We start from the raw sequence: 18,768 nt of genomic DNA on the forward strand, positions 1-18,768 counted from the left end.
AGGTATTTTTGTCACTAACATAAAAAGGTTTTTTTTTTAGCATTAACTTCTGGGATTTAATAGCACTTTACATTAATAAATATCAGATTAACTTGAGCACAGGCTCTACCATTGTCTAAAATATCTATGGATAGACAAGAGTGTGTCATAATTTGACTTAGTTGGGAAAAGGATATGGTGATCAAATATTCACTTATTGTGTTAGGAAAAAAATGTTTTTAACTTTGTCTTCCCCAAATAGATACCACCTCACAGCTTCTCCATTAATAATTACATCATCTTCTTAGTTTTCTAGGCTTATAGCTTTGACATCTTTTATACTCCTTTCTTATTTTTATCTTGCATTTCCCCAGTGATATCTCTAAGATATGGCCTACATTTCCACAGGACTAACCTATTTTAAGCCCCTATTATATACTTTGTTTGGAGTATTGCAGGCAGTCACATAGCCAACCTTTTTCTAACCCATTGCATTTGACCAACAACTATAGATGTAAATGAAAACTTAAAAAGTTATCCCTCTATTCAAAAATCTACTGTCTACTTTTCGTCTTATATAAATTTTTAAATTTCAAAACAAAGATCATATAAAACATCATTATGCATGTCTGTTTCTCTTTGATATTCTACTTTCAGATAACAAAATTGACTCCTTAGTCTGTCTTTTGGATCTAATTTTCTTGTTACCCAGCATAGCTCTGCACTAACTGGCAATCTGCTTTCCATTCTGTGTCTTAATTTGCCAATTCATTCTTTTGGGCCTTCATGCATGTTAATTTTACTTAAATATAATTATCTCCTTTCTACCAATCTACTTTTTGCATCAAGATATAATTTTTGCCATGTTATTTTATGCTTGTTATAAGTCACTATGTATTTGCTTTAAGTGAGTATTAATTTGTCCATAAATTTTAAGCTATTGGGCTGCAGAGCAATACATGTCATGTCAGTATTAAAAACCTCTGTAAAATGCTAATATGTGCCAGGTTTTCTCATTCCTAAATACTTCACTGAATCAAAAAGCATTTCTTAAGCATTTTTTTGTGCCAAGCACTCTGCTAAGTGTTGAGGATACAAAGCAAGGCAGAAACATTGTACCTGCAGGATCTCATTCTAATGATGAAGACTGCATGCAAATTAATATGAATATACAGGATACATACAGAGTAGAGAATATAATCACAGAGAGAAAACACTAATGTGGAGTGGGAGTAGATGGGGAGGACCTCCAGCATATATGGGATTTGAGCTGGATTTGGAAGGAAGCCAGGGAAACTAAAGAGGCTGAGTGAAGAAAAAGAGAGTAAAAGCATGGAGAAGTAAGATGAGAGGAAAGTGATGCCCTTGATAGTAAGAGGAAAATTTAATTAAGTTGGAGAGTAATTAGCACAAAGATGATACCCTTTATTAAGAGTCCTGCTTAATAATTTTGCTACATTTACTTTTTTTTTTTTTTTTTTTATTTTATTTAATAATAACTTTGTATTGACAGAATCCATGCCAGGATAATTTTTATACAACATTCTCCCTTGCAATCGCTTATATTTCGTTTTTTCCCCTCCCTCCCTCCACCCCCCCCCCCCAAGATGGCAAGCAGTCCTATATATGTTAAATATGTTGCAGTATATCCTAGATACAATACATATTTGCAGAACCGAACAGTTCTCCCGCTGCACAGGGAGAATTGGATTCAGAAGGTAAAAATAACTCGGGAAGAAAATCAAAAATGCAAATAGTTCACATTCATTTCCCAGTATTCCTTCTTTGGGTGTAGCTGTTTCTGTCCATCATTTATCCATTGAAACTCAGTTAAGTCTCTTTGTCATAGAAATCTACTTCCATCAGAATACATCCTCATACAATATCATTGGCGAAGTGTATAATGATCTCCTGGTTCTGCTCATCTCACTTAGCATCAGTCCATGTAGGTCTCTCCAAGCCTCTCTGTATTCATCCTGCTGGTCATTCCTTACAGAGCAATAATATTCCATAACATTCATATACCACAATTTACCCAGCCATTCTCCAATTGATGGGCATCCATTCATTTTCCAGTTTCTAGCCACTACAAACAGGGCTGCTACAAACATTTTGGCACATACAGGTCCCTTTCCTTTTTTTAGTATCTCTTTGGGGTATAAGCCCAATAGAAACACTGCTGGATCAAAGGGTATGCACAGTTTGATAACTTTTTGGGCATAATTCCAGATTGCTCTCCGGAATGGCTGGATTCGTTCACAACTCCACCAACAATGCATCAGTGTCCCCGTTTTCCCGCATCCCCTCCAACATTCATCATTATTTTTTCCTGTCATCTTAACCAATCTGACAGGTGTGTAGTGATATCTCAGAGTTGTCTTAATTTGCATTTCTCTGATCAATAGTGATTTGGAACACTCTTTCATGTGAGTGGTAATAGTTTCAATTTCTTCATCTGAAAATTGTCTGTTCATATCCTTTGACCATTTATCAATTGGAGAATGGCTTGATTTTTTATAAATTTGAGTCAGTTCTTTATATATTTTGGAAATGAGGCCTTTATCAGAACCTTTAATTGTAAAGATGTTTTCCCAGTTTGTTGCTTCCCTACTAATCTTGTTTGCATTCGTTCTGTTTGTACAAAGGCTTTTTAATTTGATATAATCAAAATTTTCTATTTTTTGATCGGTAATGGTCTCTAGTTCATCTTTGGTCACAAATTTCTTTCTCCTCCACAAGTCTGAGAGATAAACTATCCTATGTTCCTCTAATTTATTTATAATCTCGCTACATTTACTTTTTGTTTTAATTTTGGTGTATAGCTATTCTTTCCAATGCTAATGTTGTAGTTCTTCATTTTCTGCTTACCTGTCATCACAATCTATTAAGGACCATGCCTAAGTGAAGGGGCAGATCAATTCTCTGAGAGCCTCCACAGCTGTAGATCATAACATCTGAAGGAGTTGCAAAGTGCCTTTACTGACAGGTGTTGCTTGTGAATTGGGAATGAAATAAATTGGAGGCAGAGGGAAGAGGAGAGAGATCAGAGAACTCAACAGCCTCAGTCTCCTTGTATCATCATCATCCTCTCACATGAAGAGATCCATTCTACAGGTCTGAGTTAGATTTCCAGCAGCCACTGGCAGGTGGCTCCCGTATCATAACAACAATTATCATTTTTTCATATAGTATAATAATACTGTATTACTTTCATATCCTATATGACATTTTGTTGCACTATTCCCCAGTTGATGGGGATCTACTTTGTTTCCAAATAATGCTGCCATAAATATTTTGGAATTTATGAGGATTTCTTATCTAAGACTTCCTTGAGATATAAAAGCAGTAATAGAGTTTTGGGTCCAAAAAATATGGACATTTTAGTCAACTTTATTTGCTCGATTCCAAATTGCTTTCCATTTGACCATTTTACAGCTCCATAATAGTATATTAGTGTGCCTATCATTCTACAATCCCTTTAACATTGACTGTTGCCAACATTTTGTCATTTTTGCCACTTTGCACAGTATGTGATAAAATCTCAAGGTTATTTTGATTTGCATTTCTGTCATTATTGGTTATTTCAAGCATTTTTTTCTTGTGGTTCTCTACAGTTTTCAGAGAAATACTTGTTTATATCCTTTAGCTACCTAATAATCTATTGAAGAATGTCTATTAGTCATACGTGTGTGTGTGTTTCGTTTTTACAGGATTTTAAAATCTTTATCCAGAGACTTTTGATATATAGGATTTCTTTTCTCATTAGATTACTTATCCTTTCTTATCCTAGTGTGTATTAAAACTTTGTTAATGCAAATGCTTTTCAGTTTCAAATAATCAGTGTTATCTTTTTTTATATTTTGTAATTAGCTTTCTCTCTTATTTGGTTAGAAATACATTTCCTTAAAAAAAAAAAAGGTAGAGGACAGTTAGATAGCACAGTGGATAGAACATTAGCCTAAAGTCAGGAGGACCTGAGTTCAAATGTGAGCTCAGATACTTAAAACTTACTAGCTGTGTGACCATGGGTAAATTACTTAATCCCAATTGCTTTATCCCCCCCCCCAAAAAAAAAAAAAAGTATAGCTCCTAACCAACACTGTAAGAGGTATATGATCAGTTTCTTTTCAATTTTTTTTTATAGTATGATACTTAATATTGCATATCCATTTTGAATGAACAGTGGAATCTGGTATAAAATGTTGGTCTAATCCTAATTTCTGCCAGAATGCTTTCCAGTTTTCTCAGCAGTTTTTTCTTACTGAAATAAGTAGTTTTTCCTTGCTAATATGTTTTAGAATTTATTTTTTAAACAAATATTTTGACAACTATAACAATTAATTTCTTTTGTAATTATATGTATTTTATTTTGAAATGGGTTGATGGATATCATCACCTGCCAGAGATCCATGATACAAATAAGGTTAAAGATCCCTTAACTGATGTGTGATTTTAGGATCCTCATTGGATCAAAGCTTTTAATTGTGAGGAAATCTTTCTGTGTAACTCCTTTATTTTACATAGCCCATGGAAGCCTATAGAGATTTGGATTTGCCAAAAATTATGTGAGTACTGATTAATGTAGTGAAGAATAAAAACCAGGTTCTCTGACTCCAAATCCATCATGCTTTCCACTGCAAAGCCCTGCCTTCTATTCAGTGATCCTGTTTAAAAAATTGTATCCTAACATTGTTATTAAAAGGAGAAAATTAAGCTTTTTTGTACATGGAGGTGAGAAGGTTGACATGTTACACATTGCACATGTTTTCAGAATTTTTCTATGATTAGTTATGCTGATATTCCTCTCTAAAATACTATTTGTCATATGAGATGGTTCTTTGGGAAAGCACACAAGGGACAGGGATACCTGAGATAACTGATGATGTAAGAAACAGAAAATATTAATTTTTTTAATGTCAGGGGTAGATAAGATCAAGCTCTAAAAAAAGAAAGAAGACCTGTCATGTATTAATTAGTCCATGGTTTCCATATAGTTGTTAAAAATTGGAAAGAACTAGCATATCTGACAGTTGGGATATGACATTTAATTGTGCTATGACAATGGAATATTGCATTATAAAAGTGATAAATTATATAAAGAAATGTGGGGAATGAGGCAGAGAAATAGATGCAAGATTCAAGTCATATATTACAATGTTTTTACATGTATATATAATTTTAGATACACAGTTGAAAAGATCATAGAAGATAGCAAATAAGTAGTTATTCTGGTTTAAAAATTCTTTTGTCAGTGTACAGTTGGGCTTTTATGACTATCTTACTGATTTGTATATGTTCAAATTGTTATTAGATTTATAATTAAAACATAGTAAAACCGTGGCTACATGCTCAAGTTTTTAATATAACATTTTCAGTGATGACTATTATCTATAGAAAAAAAAATAGAGGACTTGGATTCAAATTCCAACTCCAACAATTACTACTTATATGATTTGATACAAGTCACTTAATTAAATCAAGTAATCATTAAACATTCATTATATACCAGGCACTAGGGGGTACAAAGACAAAATGCAAAATAAACCTTTTCCTCAAGTATCACACATTTTTGTCTTAATCACTCTGGGCTAAATTTAGGCATGCATGCTAAACTTTGTTTTTTCTCTCCCTTCTCCTCTTTCTCTTTGTCTCTCTGCCTTTCTCTCAAAAAAAAATAATTCTTTTTATTCTGTGGTTTTACTCTGCAAAATTTATTCATTTTTCTTATCAGTTTATTTTCATGTCATTGAGAAAAGGAAGTTTACTTGCTGTTTAAAAAAATACTAAATAGTAAAAATATCACTATAGAAAAGGTTGAGCATCTACAAACAAAACATTATGGATTGAATTACATTAGTCATAGTTTATCTGGTTGTGATAGAAGAATGAGATCTTGGTCTGAAGTTATTTTCTGCTGAATCACTTTTTGGTTTTGCTAATTATACTTGTGAAGCAGAATATTTTCCTCAATAGGTCTCAGAATTAAGAAACATTGAGCAATATTGTTAATATTCTTCTAAATCATGTTTTTATAATCTTATTCCTGGATCTACTTCTCCCAACATCTTTTTTTTTTTTTGATTAATATTTTGTAACATAGTTTGAGATCCTGTAATCTCAGACTCTTTGTATTTTTATATTTCCTGTTTTCAATTCCATTTTTAAAATCTGCTAATCCTTGCTGCTTTTCATGAATCTGATCTTAATTTTTTAATGTAGGTAGCTAACATATTTATATAGTTCTTATTTTCTAAAGCTTTTTAAACCAACTTAAATTAATTTGTTTTTAACAGTTGATTTATTTTCTATCACTAAAAGTTCTCATTAAAAAAAATAATTTTCCACTATGGCCTCAACAGACCTCAAAAAATAATGTTTATGTTTCATGATTCAAAGGTTTATTTTGAATGTTTTGAAAGTATTATGACATAAAACAAACTGTAAACTCTCAGCCACAGAGATGATAAAAAGAACTAGGAGGATGAGACATCTGGGGCCTCATTTAACAGTTTGATGGCCATCATTATGAATAAAGATGGTCCACATAGACTTGTGACTTTAAGATTTTAACTTTCCCTGGGCATCCAGGATATAAAATTAACTAAAATTTTGCTTACAGTAATGGCTCTTTTCACTTTGAAATATAAATAAGCCATCTATAAGCAACACAACATTTGTAGAAACAGGCTCTTCTCTTAGCTAAAAATAACTCCCTGCCTAATAGAGAGGCAAAATTAAACTGCCTTTTTATGTGGCCCCCAAGTCTTTGTCATGGATCACCTTCTCTTCTCCTATGGCTTCCATCTTGTCTACTCATAAATTCAATTATCTTTTTGCTGATAATTTTCAAATCTACCTATCCAACATTAACCTCTTTTCTGACCTCCTCTCACATTTCAACTGCCAATTGGACATTTTGCATGTAGTAGACCCCATATCAACTTTTAAGATGTTATGTAGACATCTTAAACTTCTCCAAAACCAAACTTGATACCCTTCCCTCTTCTCTCCCCCCCAAGTCATGTCCTTTTCCTGGCTCCTTTTGCTGAAACTACTGACTCTTATAGGCTTGCTATCAGTTCTTTTATTGTAACATCTCTTCATAGGCTGCCTCCTTTTCCTCAATACTGCCATTATCCTGATCACCTCATACCTCTACCATTGCAGTAATCTTCAGGTTGGTTTCCCTGCCTCATTCTCTCCCCACTTTGGTCCATCTTCCACTTAGCAGTCAAATTGATACCCTCAAGGGCAAATCTGACCATGTCATATACATTCTTCCCCATATAGACATACATTATTTATAAATCCTAGTACCTCCTTGTTACCTCCAGAATCAGTATGAAGTCTTCATTCTGACTTGTCTAAAGCCTTTCACATCTTACCCTTTCCTATCTTTCCAATCTTCTTTTACTGCACTGCCTGCCCAAGTACTCTGAAATCCAGCAACAATAGTTTTTTTGCTGTTCTTTACACCCAATACTACCCCTGACTTGGTGCATCTTCACTAGTTATCCTCCCTGTCAGATATTCTCTCCCTTCTCATTTCTATCTCTGGATTTCTTTGACTTCCTCAAATTTCTACCTTTGAAGGGGAATTGAGAAACTTTCCCTAATATCCTTTAATGCTAGTGATTTCCTTCATTTTGTCATGTGTAAATTTTGTTTGTGCCATAGGTTCTTTATGCTGTTTCACCCAGTGGATTGAGATTCTCTGGGGGAGAAACTATTTTATTTTCTTTGTTTCCACAGTACAGTATCTGATATGCAGTAGATGCTTAATGCTTGTTGACTTGGTAACAGAAAAAACACTTGATTTGGAGGCAAATCCCAGCTCTGCCATTTTGACATCTAATAGATGCTAGATGATTCAGATTTAAGTTACTCTATATATCTTTTTAATGGGACTCTCCTTTAAATTTTCATGACAGTCACTTAACCTCTCAGAACAGGTTGTTCCAGGCTATTCTTTAAAACTAAATGTTCATGGTAGTTATAGTGGGTCTGGAGTCAGGATGACCTGAATTCAAATCTAGCTTCAGATACTTGAAACTACCTCTGTGACCCTGGGCAAGTCACTTAACCCCAATTGCCTCATAAAAATAACAATAACAACATGCTACACATTGCTAATACGAAAATGTTTAATATGATTTTATATGCGTAATTGATATATTGCTCACTTTCTCAAAGGATGAGGGAGGGAGTAAAGGGAGAAAATTTAGAACTCAAATATTTTTTTCCTGGAAGAATGCTAAAAACAAATAGTTTTTAAAAAGAAAAATGACCCTTTCTCCTGAAAAAAAAAGTTCCTTGTTAAAGAGAAGATGCCAACCTGTGACATTGGAAGGAATTTCCTCACTGAGAAATCTCTACATTATTATATTCGTGGTTTCAGTTTAAAAAAAAAAAAAAGTAAATTAAAAAAAATTTAAACAGTAATATGAAAATACTTCTTTCTCTTCCCAACTTCAAAGGCCAAAAGGCCCTTGAAATAAATAAATATAATATAAAACAACTTGTAGAGATGATATTTTAGTTATCAAATACTTTAGATATCAAATATTTATTAAGGACCTGTTATGGGCAAGGTACATACTAATATTCTTGAAAGCCTTCTTATTCTGATCTTAAAACTTCATTAATAGTGTTATCAACATATTTATAGATAAAGATCTTACAAATTTAGGATTTTTGTCATAGACTAGTGATGAGAAGGATTTTTTTTTTTTTTTTGGTTCCCTTGGAAGGTAGATGATGGGTAAAAAAAATAAGGTCCAGGGTTTTTAAAATAAGTTTTCTTCTTTCTGAACTTAAACACTAAATCAAATGTACACTTGTCTATATATGGTTATTGTCTTTTGTTCTAAAAGAGGACCAAAATAACATCACTATGTTGGGGTCAAGGTACAGTGTGTTCAAGTCTACTTGGTTGGACCAATACAACTTCAGAAGGCTGTGCACAAATAGTCCGTGTAAACATTTGGAATGGAGATATCTTTAAATTTGCACATCTTACATAATAGGTACATAGTGAAAGAGAAATAGAGAATTGTTTTGTGAAATTGAAGATCTTTGTACATAATAGCATCTTTTTTTTTTTTAATTATATAAGATAAACCTGTAGCTTTCCATATTGAAGGCACATGACTTTTTCCCAAGTACTAGGTCTTTCTTGTCTTTCAGCTCTTTTTTAAGAACCAGCTGTTCAGGATCCTTAAAGCTGATCGTTAATCTCATTAGAATTGACAAGTTAGTGGTCTCACAATATATAGCTGATTTGGAAAAGTTGGCCACATTTTCATCAATATTATGTATTAATTATCATATATTTAATATCATATATTAAAATCAGTTTAGTTTTTTGTTCTGTTGTTTGGCATTTGCCATATTCAATGCCTTATGACTTTATCCTCATATTTATGAGGATATATGTGATCTCAGCATAGTCTGTAAGCTTTGGCCTTTCACTTTTTTGAACCACCTATGCTTACCATGCACGGAAATGTATTTACAGTATATGTTGATTTAATTGGGGAAGAGTTGGGAGATTTGAGTTCTTTGTAGAATTTCTATTTCCATAATCTCTGCAATAAATATTGAAACATAAGATGTGATTATTTTTGTGATGGAATTTTGCAAATGCATTACAGAAGAAGCACTCCAATACAAGATCATCAAATGTCTTGTGAAATATTTCTTATATTTTGATGTACAATTAAGACAATTCTGTATTTCTTAGGGGAATTTGTAAATTATCTTTACATTTGGTTGCAAATTTCTTTTACTCTTTAGAGAACCAACAAGTTAATGTTTATAGAAAATGTAAAAATGGTAATTTTGAACTGCTTCTTCTATAATTGCTACCTGCCATCATTGTAGATGAAGAAGGGTTGTCACAGGAATTTATGATCCTGTTGTATAAATTATCCACAATTTATAAATGTTATTTGCTTAACAATGAATAGTTATGTTGACTTTTTATATATTCTCATTTGTATTTTACTCCAACTCTTTGAATGAAGTTGGTATTATAAGTGATAACCCCATTTTATCTATGAGGACACTGACTTTGAGAGGGCCATTGTCTTGTGCAGGGCCTTGCAGCTTGTAAGTAGGAGACCTGGGCTGGGAGGTTAGGATAGGGATATTGTTGGGTTCATTGAAGTTGGAGAGCATGCGTTCAAGCTGTGTGCCTTGGGCAAGTTACTTAATTTTTCCTGCATCAGTTTTGTCATGAAGAGGTTAGACTAGATGACCTGTAAGGGCCTGTCTAGCTCCATTTCTGTGATCTTAGGAATTCTGATCTTTTGATGGCAAATCAGGATTCAATTATATACTATGTCAGCTCTCAATCAAGTCTTTTTATATCACATAACTTTTCATGCTGGATGTTATATTTTTGTTTCTAAGATTTTTATTCTATAATTTCTCCATATTAAAAAAAAAAAATCTTATTTTGTATAAAGGAAACTATGCAGTCATTATTAACATCTTTCATCATTTAAATTTTTCTATACCCAGATTTTAATGGCATTACAGATGGATTAATAAGGCATTTTCAGATGATATTTTGAGATTAAATTGTTTTTCCCAATGAGTCTCCACCCCATTTTTTTTTCTAATAAGTGGTTTAAGATGCCCTTTATTTTGATTTTTATCATGGCTGTTTGGATGCCTCATTTCTGTCACTAGAACATAGTAGGCTTCAGGAACTAATGAACAAATTCTTTCTCAAAAAAAAAAAAAAAAACTTGAAAAAAAGAAAACTAAACCCATAAAGAAAGGGACCATAGAGGTCATTCAGTTAAACACCATCATTTTATAGATGTAGAAGGCTCAAGGTGATTATATAATTTGCCCAAGGTCACATAGGTAGGAAATGGCAGAATTTAACAGATGACAGATTTGAACTCAGCTTTTTTTTATAGTTAGTTAAAAGTAGAACCAATTTTTTTAAAGTAGAAGTTTAAAGGATTTCTCTCATGAGAATATAATAATTTTCATGTAGGAAAAATCCCTAAGAATTTTTCAAAAGGACCTTTTAAAAAAGGTCAGAAATCATTTCTGATATCCAATTCACACTCAAGCATTTGTGCCAGGCATTGTACCAAATGCTAGGAGTACAGAAAAAAAATTAGTCCCTTTCTCTCAAGGAACTTACATTTAATTGGAGAAAAACAACATATCCATAATTTGTATGTATAATACACATAATGGGCATCTGATTATGATTTGATTGGTGCTTTTGAGACTATCACATAAAAACCATTGTTTAAATACACTATTTTGCCATAGTTGCTTGCATCGGAATTTCAGAATAAAAGTGTTTGCTCTTAAATTTTGTCAATTTTGCTAAATTAGTAGAATTTTTTGGCTTCCCATCTTTTTCTAGTTTATGAGCACTGGAATTATATGGATTTACATAAAAATTCTGGAAAATTTTGAGCTTTCAATCTAAAGTTTAATAAGTGGCTTGGAGGCAGTTAGGTGGCTCAGCGGAGAGAAGATCAGGTCTAAAGTCAGGAAGACCCGAGTTCAAACCTGGCCTCAGATACTTAATATCTGTGTGACACTGGGCAAGTCACTTAACCCTGTTTGCCTTGATCTACTGAAGAAGGAAATGGCAAACTATTCCAGTATCTTTGCCAAGAAAATCCCATGGATAGCATTGGTATGCTATGGCCCATAGAGATAAGATATAACTGAACAAGAAAAGCTTTTTTTGGCATAAATTTTATTGTTTCTGATACTCTTCTTGCTATAATTTCTCTACTTTTCTCTTACTAATATAAAATAAATTTTAAACTTAAAAACTAATCAGTAATATTTAGCTCTCTGTCTTTTGACTGTCACTACTTTATGCAAATGTAAACTGCCTGAGTGCAAAAAAAAAAAAAAAAATGGGAGGGCATAACTATAATCTTGTTCTTTTTTGTTTTTTGTTTGTTTGTTTTTTAGATGATTGGTGTTTAAGTCTTTTTTTTTTCTTAATGACTTTTTATTGACAAAACATAAGCATGGGTAATTTTTCAACATTGACCCTTGCGGACCTGTTTGTGCACAAATGTTTGTGGCAGCCTTGTTTGTAGTGGCCAGAAACTGGAAACTGAGTAGATGCCCATCAATTGGAGAATGGTTGAATAAATTGTGGTATATGAATATTATGGAATATTATTGTTCGGTAAAAAATGACTAACAGGATGATTTCAGAAAGGCCTGGAGAGAATTATACGAACTGATGCTGAGTGAAATGATCAGGGCCAGAAGATCATTATATACTTCAATAACAATACTATATGATAACCAATTCTGATGGACCTGGCCATCTTCGGCAATGAGATGAACCAAATCAGTTCCAATGGAGCAATAATGAAATGAACCAGCTATGCCCAGCGAAATAACTCTGGGAGATAACTAAGAACCATTACATTGAATTCCCAATTCCTATATTTTTGCCTGCCTGCATTTTGGATTTCCATCACAGGCTAATTGTACAATATTTCAGAGTCAGATTCCTTTTGTACAACAAAATAATGGTTTGGCCATGTATACTTATTGTGTATCTAATTTATACTTTATAACATCTACTGGTCATCCTGCCATCTGGAGGAGGGGTTGGGGGAAGAAGGGGAAAAATTGGAACAAGAGGTTTGGCATTTGTCAGTGCTGTAAAGTTACCCATACATATAACCTGTAAATAAAAGGCTATTAAAATTTAAAAAAAAACAACAAAAAAACAAAAAACAATTGACCCTTGCAAAAACTTATGTTCTAACTTTTCCCCTCCTTCCCTCCATCCCCTCCCCTAGATGGCAGATAGGTCCCATACATGTTAAATATGTTAAATACAATATATGTATAACATATTTATACAGTTATCTTGTTGCACAAGAAAAATTAGATTTAGAAAGAAAGTAAAAATAACCTAGGAAGAAAAATAAAAATGCAAGCAAACAATAACAGAGAGTATAAATGCTATGTTGTGATCCACACTCATTTTCCATGTTTTTTCACTGGGTGTAGCTAGTTCTATTCATTACTAGTCAATTGGAACTGATTTGGATCCTCTCATTGTTGAAGATAGACGCTTCCATCAGAATTGATCCTCATATAGTATTGTTGTTGAAGGGTTCTGATTATTTCATCTAACATTAGTTCATGTAAGTCTCTCCAGGCCTCTCTGAAATCATCCTGTTGGTCATTTCTTACAGAACAATAATATTCCATAACATTCATATACCACAATTTATTCAGCCATTCTCCAATTGATGGGCATCCACTCAGTTTCCAGTTTCTGTCTACTACAAAGAGGGCTGCCACAAATATTTTTGTACATACAGGTCCCTTTCTCTTCTTATAATTTTGTTCTAACAAATACTTGATGTAGGAACTTTTTTCATTGTTACAAAGTAAAATTTGAACCCAGGTTTTCCTGACTCTAAATCTAGCAATCTATCTACCATGCTATGCTACCTAATACATGATAGATACTTAATAAATACTTGTTAGTTGAATGTATTCTTTGTCAATAAGTTGTTTTTTATAATAGGATCTGTTCTGAGTTGATATTTTAAACAAGATTCCATGATAAATTGGCAGCCTGATAAGCATTTCTGATAATGCTTATTAATATGTGAAATTTAAAAATCATTAGAGGACATTAAATCATAAGATCATAGACTTGGGGCCATAAGGGAACTTACTGGACATCAAGTCCATCCCTCTCTTTTTGCAGATGAGGAAACTGAGGCACGGAGAGCTGAAGTGATTTTCTAAGGTCACATAGCTTTGAAGTCAAACCCAGTGCTCTATCTACTCTGCCACTCACTAGTTATTTTTTGTGGTGCTCCTAATTAAAGAATCCTCTTGCTAGACATTTAAATCAGAAAAGTAACATTTGTAGTGATATTTTGATACTTTCCAGGTGATTTTTTAAAATAGTAGTCATATCTTTAGATTCATATTCCTTAGTAAAGTGTGGAAATAGTCTTAATATCTTAGTATCTAGATTTCAGTACCTTTGAGTTTACCTACTGTAATCCCGCCATTTTATAGAAGAGGACCTAAGAAATTATTTTACTATGTTTTGACAAATCTTGTTTCTTTTTCAATAGGAAATGTTCCTCCAAATTGGCCTTGCAGAGACATATGGGTATACACGCTGGAGTTAAGCCCTTCCATTGCCAGCACTGTGACTATAAAACAAGACTGAAGGCTTCATTGATACAACACATGAGGATTCATACTGGTAAGCCAGTGGTTTTCTTCTGCTTGCTTGAACTGCCTTTCAACAGTCAGTAAGCCCTTTCAATCCTTAAGTCATTGTTTTATATAAAGAGCCAGTTCTTTTACAGTAGGTGGTGCTCTAGTCCTATCTTATAGTTTTTAGAACAGGCTTCTTTTCCCCTCTTTCCCTTTTTCTTTTCTTTTTTTAAATTGATTCTGTATATTTAATACTGTGACATGATAGAGTTTATGCCTTTTTTCTAGGGGAGCAACACCTGGGTACTTTGAAAGATTCTTTTTTACCATTCTCTTTTCCTTTATTCACCTATCTCTTGACAGTTATCTAAAGCTTGATGAGTCACCATAAATAAGCCTTTAGAATTTATAGGTCTGTATAAAAAGGGAAAGCAAAAACCAGAATCAGAATTTGAAAGCTAAAGCACTTAAGTAATTTTTAACTGAACTCCCACCTACAACAAAGGCAAGGTTTAGATAACTGTCAAGAGATAGGAGGATAAAGGAAAAGAGAATGGTAAAAAAGAACTTTTCAAAGTACCCAGGTGTTGCTCCCTTAGAAAAAAGTCATAAACTCAATCATATCACTGTATTAAATATACAGAACTTCTAACTCTCCTGTCCTTTACTTTCATTGGGGAAATTAGCATTGTATTAATGCTGTGAGGACTGTTAGCAACTCTAATCCAAACCACTCATTTTACAAATAAAGGAGCTGAAGCCCAGAAAGGTTGATATATTTTGTTTTTCATCTACAATTTCCAATATATCCTTCTTCACTCTCTCTTCTAGAGAGTCATCCCTTAAAAAAAAAAAAAAAGTAGGGGATGGGAGAAACCAACAAAACTAACCAACATATTGAAAAAGTAATATGCATTGTTCCACATGTACAGACTTTACCTCTGCAAAGATTCAGGAGAGATACCGCCTCATCTATCTTTTTTAAGGCCAAGCTCAGTCGTTATCATTTTGAAGCATTAAGTTGTGATTATTTTGTTGTTGTCTAGAGTAGTTGAGAGTTGCCTAAAAGTAGAATTAGCTCTTCAACAAATATTCTGCTCCTTATTCTTTTCTAACATGTTCTTCCAGCAGCTTAGCTTTTTTTTTTTTTTTTTTAATTTTTATTTAATAATTACTTTATATTGACAGAATCCATGCCAGGGTAATTTTTTTTTTTTTTTTTACAACATTATCCTTTGCACTCGTTTCTGTTCCAATTTTTTTCCCCTCCCTCCCTCCACCCTCTCCCCTAGATGGCAAGCAGTCCTTTATATGTTGGATATGTTGCAGTATATCCTAGATACAATATATGTTTGCAGAACCGAACAGTTCTCTTGTTGCACAGGGAGAATTGGATTCAGAAGGTATAAATAACCCGGGAAGAAAAACAAAAATGCAGATAGTTCACATTCGTTTCCCAGTGTTCTTTCTTTGGGTGTAGCTGCTTTTGTCCGTCATTTATCAATTGAAACTCAGTTAGGTCTCTTTGTCAAAGAAATCCACTTCCATCAAAATATGCCCTCATACAATATCGTTGTCAAAGTGTATAATGATCTCCTGGTTCTGCTCATTTCACTTAGCATCAATTCATGTAAGTCTCGCCAGTCCTCTCTGTATTCATCCTGCTGGTCATTTCTTACAGAACAATAATATTCCATAACATTCATATACCACAATTTACCCAGCCATTCTCCAATTGATGGGCATCCATTCATTTTCCAGTTTCTAGCCACTACAAATAGGGCCAGCAGCTTAGTTTTGAAGAGTTGGGATTTTTGTTTTAACATGTTTATGCCTTTTAAAGCTGAAATATCAATAGTTTTTGCATAGAATTTTTGGGCCAACTTTTACCCCAAAATAACCATTTCTATTTTGCTAATAAATTGTTTCCTACTTTTGAGAAAGGCTGATCCTCCTTTGCTTTCTAAAATTAAAATGAGCTGGGGTATATATAAGCTCTTTGGATCAGAAATAATGGATGGGAAAATCTAAGTTTTATATATATATAAAGTGATGACATCTTGCTTATTTTTTAGCACCCCCCCCCCCTTTCCTTTTTTCACAAGAATAGTACTTAATAGATTTTTATTTTTTCATTCACCTTTCCTGGCTTTGAAGAACCTTCAGTTACTTAGCCAGTAAAAGTTGTTTCTCTAAAGCTAGGAAATAATAGAATTTTAGTGCTGGTGGCTTCTGACAGCCATTATAAATAATCCCTTCTTCCTTTCCATTGGCAATAATATATCATATTTTTATAGTTCTGTCTAGCTCCTGACTCCACATTCACTGTTCTTTGTTATATGCCAAGTACCTTTCAAAATATGAATTATTATTGTCACTAAGCGTTTATTAAATGTTCATTTACACATATTAATGGCATGGTGTATTCTAGGATTTAAATGAATGGAAAGTTCATAGTGACTCAAAAAGTGCGTGAGTTAACATTCCCTTCCTACTATGAATTGTCTTTTCCCACTGTTTGGCCCCTGGCAGAGAAATACTTTTTAGACCCCATTCTCAGTGTGCTCTGTTTTAGACTAGCCACAAGGTGGAGTTTAGGAGGTGAAGTAAAAAGTTTCCTCATGGTCCTTTAGCATCTTGTTTTCTTCTTCATCTTAGTGGTTTAGTTGAAAGGAAAAAGAACATTCTGACATGACAGGCAGACCCTTGGCACAAGAAAGTGTCAACTTTTAAAAATTTGCCTGGGTTCCAGGTATTTTTAAGTAGGTTTCAATCGAGGAATATTATTAACTCTTCTACACACCTTTCCATGTCAGCAAATAGAACAGAAATAGCTAAATCTACTCCAGAACTGAAATATCACAGTATAATTAAGTGATTTTTCTTGATAAGGTGGCAAAATTTAGGTTATGTGTTATATATAGTCTGCTTTTTTTTTTTTTAAAGCCTTTTTCTATAGTTCCTAACAGTTGTTCATTTCCTCAAATAAAAGGCACCTGCCTCAGCTTAAAAAGTATGAGATTGGATCTTTTGATGAAGTGTTCATTTCAGGAAAGATTTCTTTTCATTTACTGTTTCATGTAATGTTAAGTTCTTTGTTAGAGAACTAGGACTCTTTATTTCATTGATGTTGATGGGTTTGGTGGAGTGAGAGGATTGTTTGAGACTTATGTTTATGGAAAAGTACATTTCCATAGTTACATTCATTTCCTTCTTCCTGATGGAACATAAGTGGCAGTCAATAGAGTTCTTGGATTACCACAAAGTGTTATTTTAATCTAGTTTTATATGGGATTCTTAGGCATACCAAGGCATTGGCCATTTTTATTTTTCTCTTTTAAAGAATATTGTGACATTGAGAACCAAGGAATCATGTGGTATAGAGTGCATAAGGGGAGTTTTCTATTAATGACTGACCTAAGGCTAATTTGAACAAATATTTTTATGATACACTCTGGATTTAATTCCCCTAGTGATGTAGTCTTTTCTGATACACATATGCACACACGCACACAACCATACATGCATACATACATTTATAAATAATGCTAATTAGTCACTTCAGGCAGCATTTGTATACTTAAACATAATCATTAAGGTTTCTGAAAAAAGCCTGGTCAACATACTCTCCAGTTAATAAAAATATTTTATGTTATTAGAGAATACTAAGCAAACTTAAAAAGAAAAAAAAGATGAGCCAAATTTATTAAATAGAAAAAGTCTGAAAATGTATACGTTCTGTACCCATGGACCTCTTATTTCCATAAAAGACTAAAATGGAGTTGTCTTCTCATATCTCTTCTTTGAAACTATGCTGCTTTGTAATTTTTTAACATTCATTTTTGATTGTTTTATATTGGTTGTTCTTTCTACTTACATTGTTATAGCCTCTATGTGTGAGCTTTTCTTAGCTTTGGTTATATCAGTTACTATGTGAGGGATTATATGTACATTAAAATTTTACAATAAAAAATTTTAATGACATAAAAGTGAAATAATATTTGATTCTAGTGAATAAGGAATAATGGGAATAAGGAGGTACTGACATTTTAGTAAGGAAGTGACAATAAAAATGTGCTTTAGGAAAATCACTTTGGCAGATTGTGTGTTCATACAATGATTGGAGTCTGTGGATTAGAATAAAAAGTGTGGATTAGAATAGAAAGTGTGGATAAGAATAGAATTTTTACGGGGGTTTCACTGAATGAACACAGCTCTGACTTCTCTTGAAATAAACCAGTGAAACACACATGATAATCTATTGGTTATTCCTTTGCTTTTCTTACATCTCCTACATAGTTCCTTATTTATTATGTGTCTTGACCTGTTTACATTCACCATTAGCTTCAAATAGATCTGCAATTTTAATTCTTTGGAAAACATAATGTTACACTATTAATAATGGTTATAAAATACTGATTGGCACTTAAAAGATAGGTCTTCATTCCACCATGAAATTGAGTTCATGAAGGAGGTGCTATAATTCCCTGTAATTAATTAAGCTTGCTTTTCTCTTATTTAAATTATGTGCCCAATCTGTCTGTCTGCAGTGTCTATTTAGTATATATTATATGTTTGTGTGTA

At 33.1% G+C, this 18,768-nt stretch overlaps 1 protein-coding gene across 5 annotated transcripts in view; it reads left to right on the forward strand.

Moving 5' to 3' along the window:
* LOC127544220 (zinc finger protein 26-like) overlaps positions 1-18,768 on the forward strand; it is a 48,737-nt gene that overhangs the window by 23,800 nt on the left and 6,169 nt on the right. For all 5 annotated transcript variants that reach the window (XM_051970754.1, XM_051970751.1, XM_051970753.1 and 2 more), the window contains one exon: positions 14,097-14,230. In XM_051970754.1, the coding sequence (XP_051826714.1) occupies positions 14,097-14,230 (134 nt within the window). The remainder of the gene's footprint in view (positions 1-14,096; positions 14,231-18,768) is intronic.

The sequence above is a fragment of the Antechinus flavipes genome, chromosome 1 (genome assembly GCF_016432865.1).
Source record: "Antechinus flavipes isolate AdamAnt ecotype Samford, QLD, Australia chromosome 1, AdamAnt_v2, whole genome shotgun sequence".
In the NCBI taxonomy this organism is placed as follows: domain Eukaryota; kingdom Metazoa; phylum Chordata; class Mammalia; order Dasyuromorphia; family Dasyuridae; genus Antechinus; species Antechinus flavipes.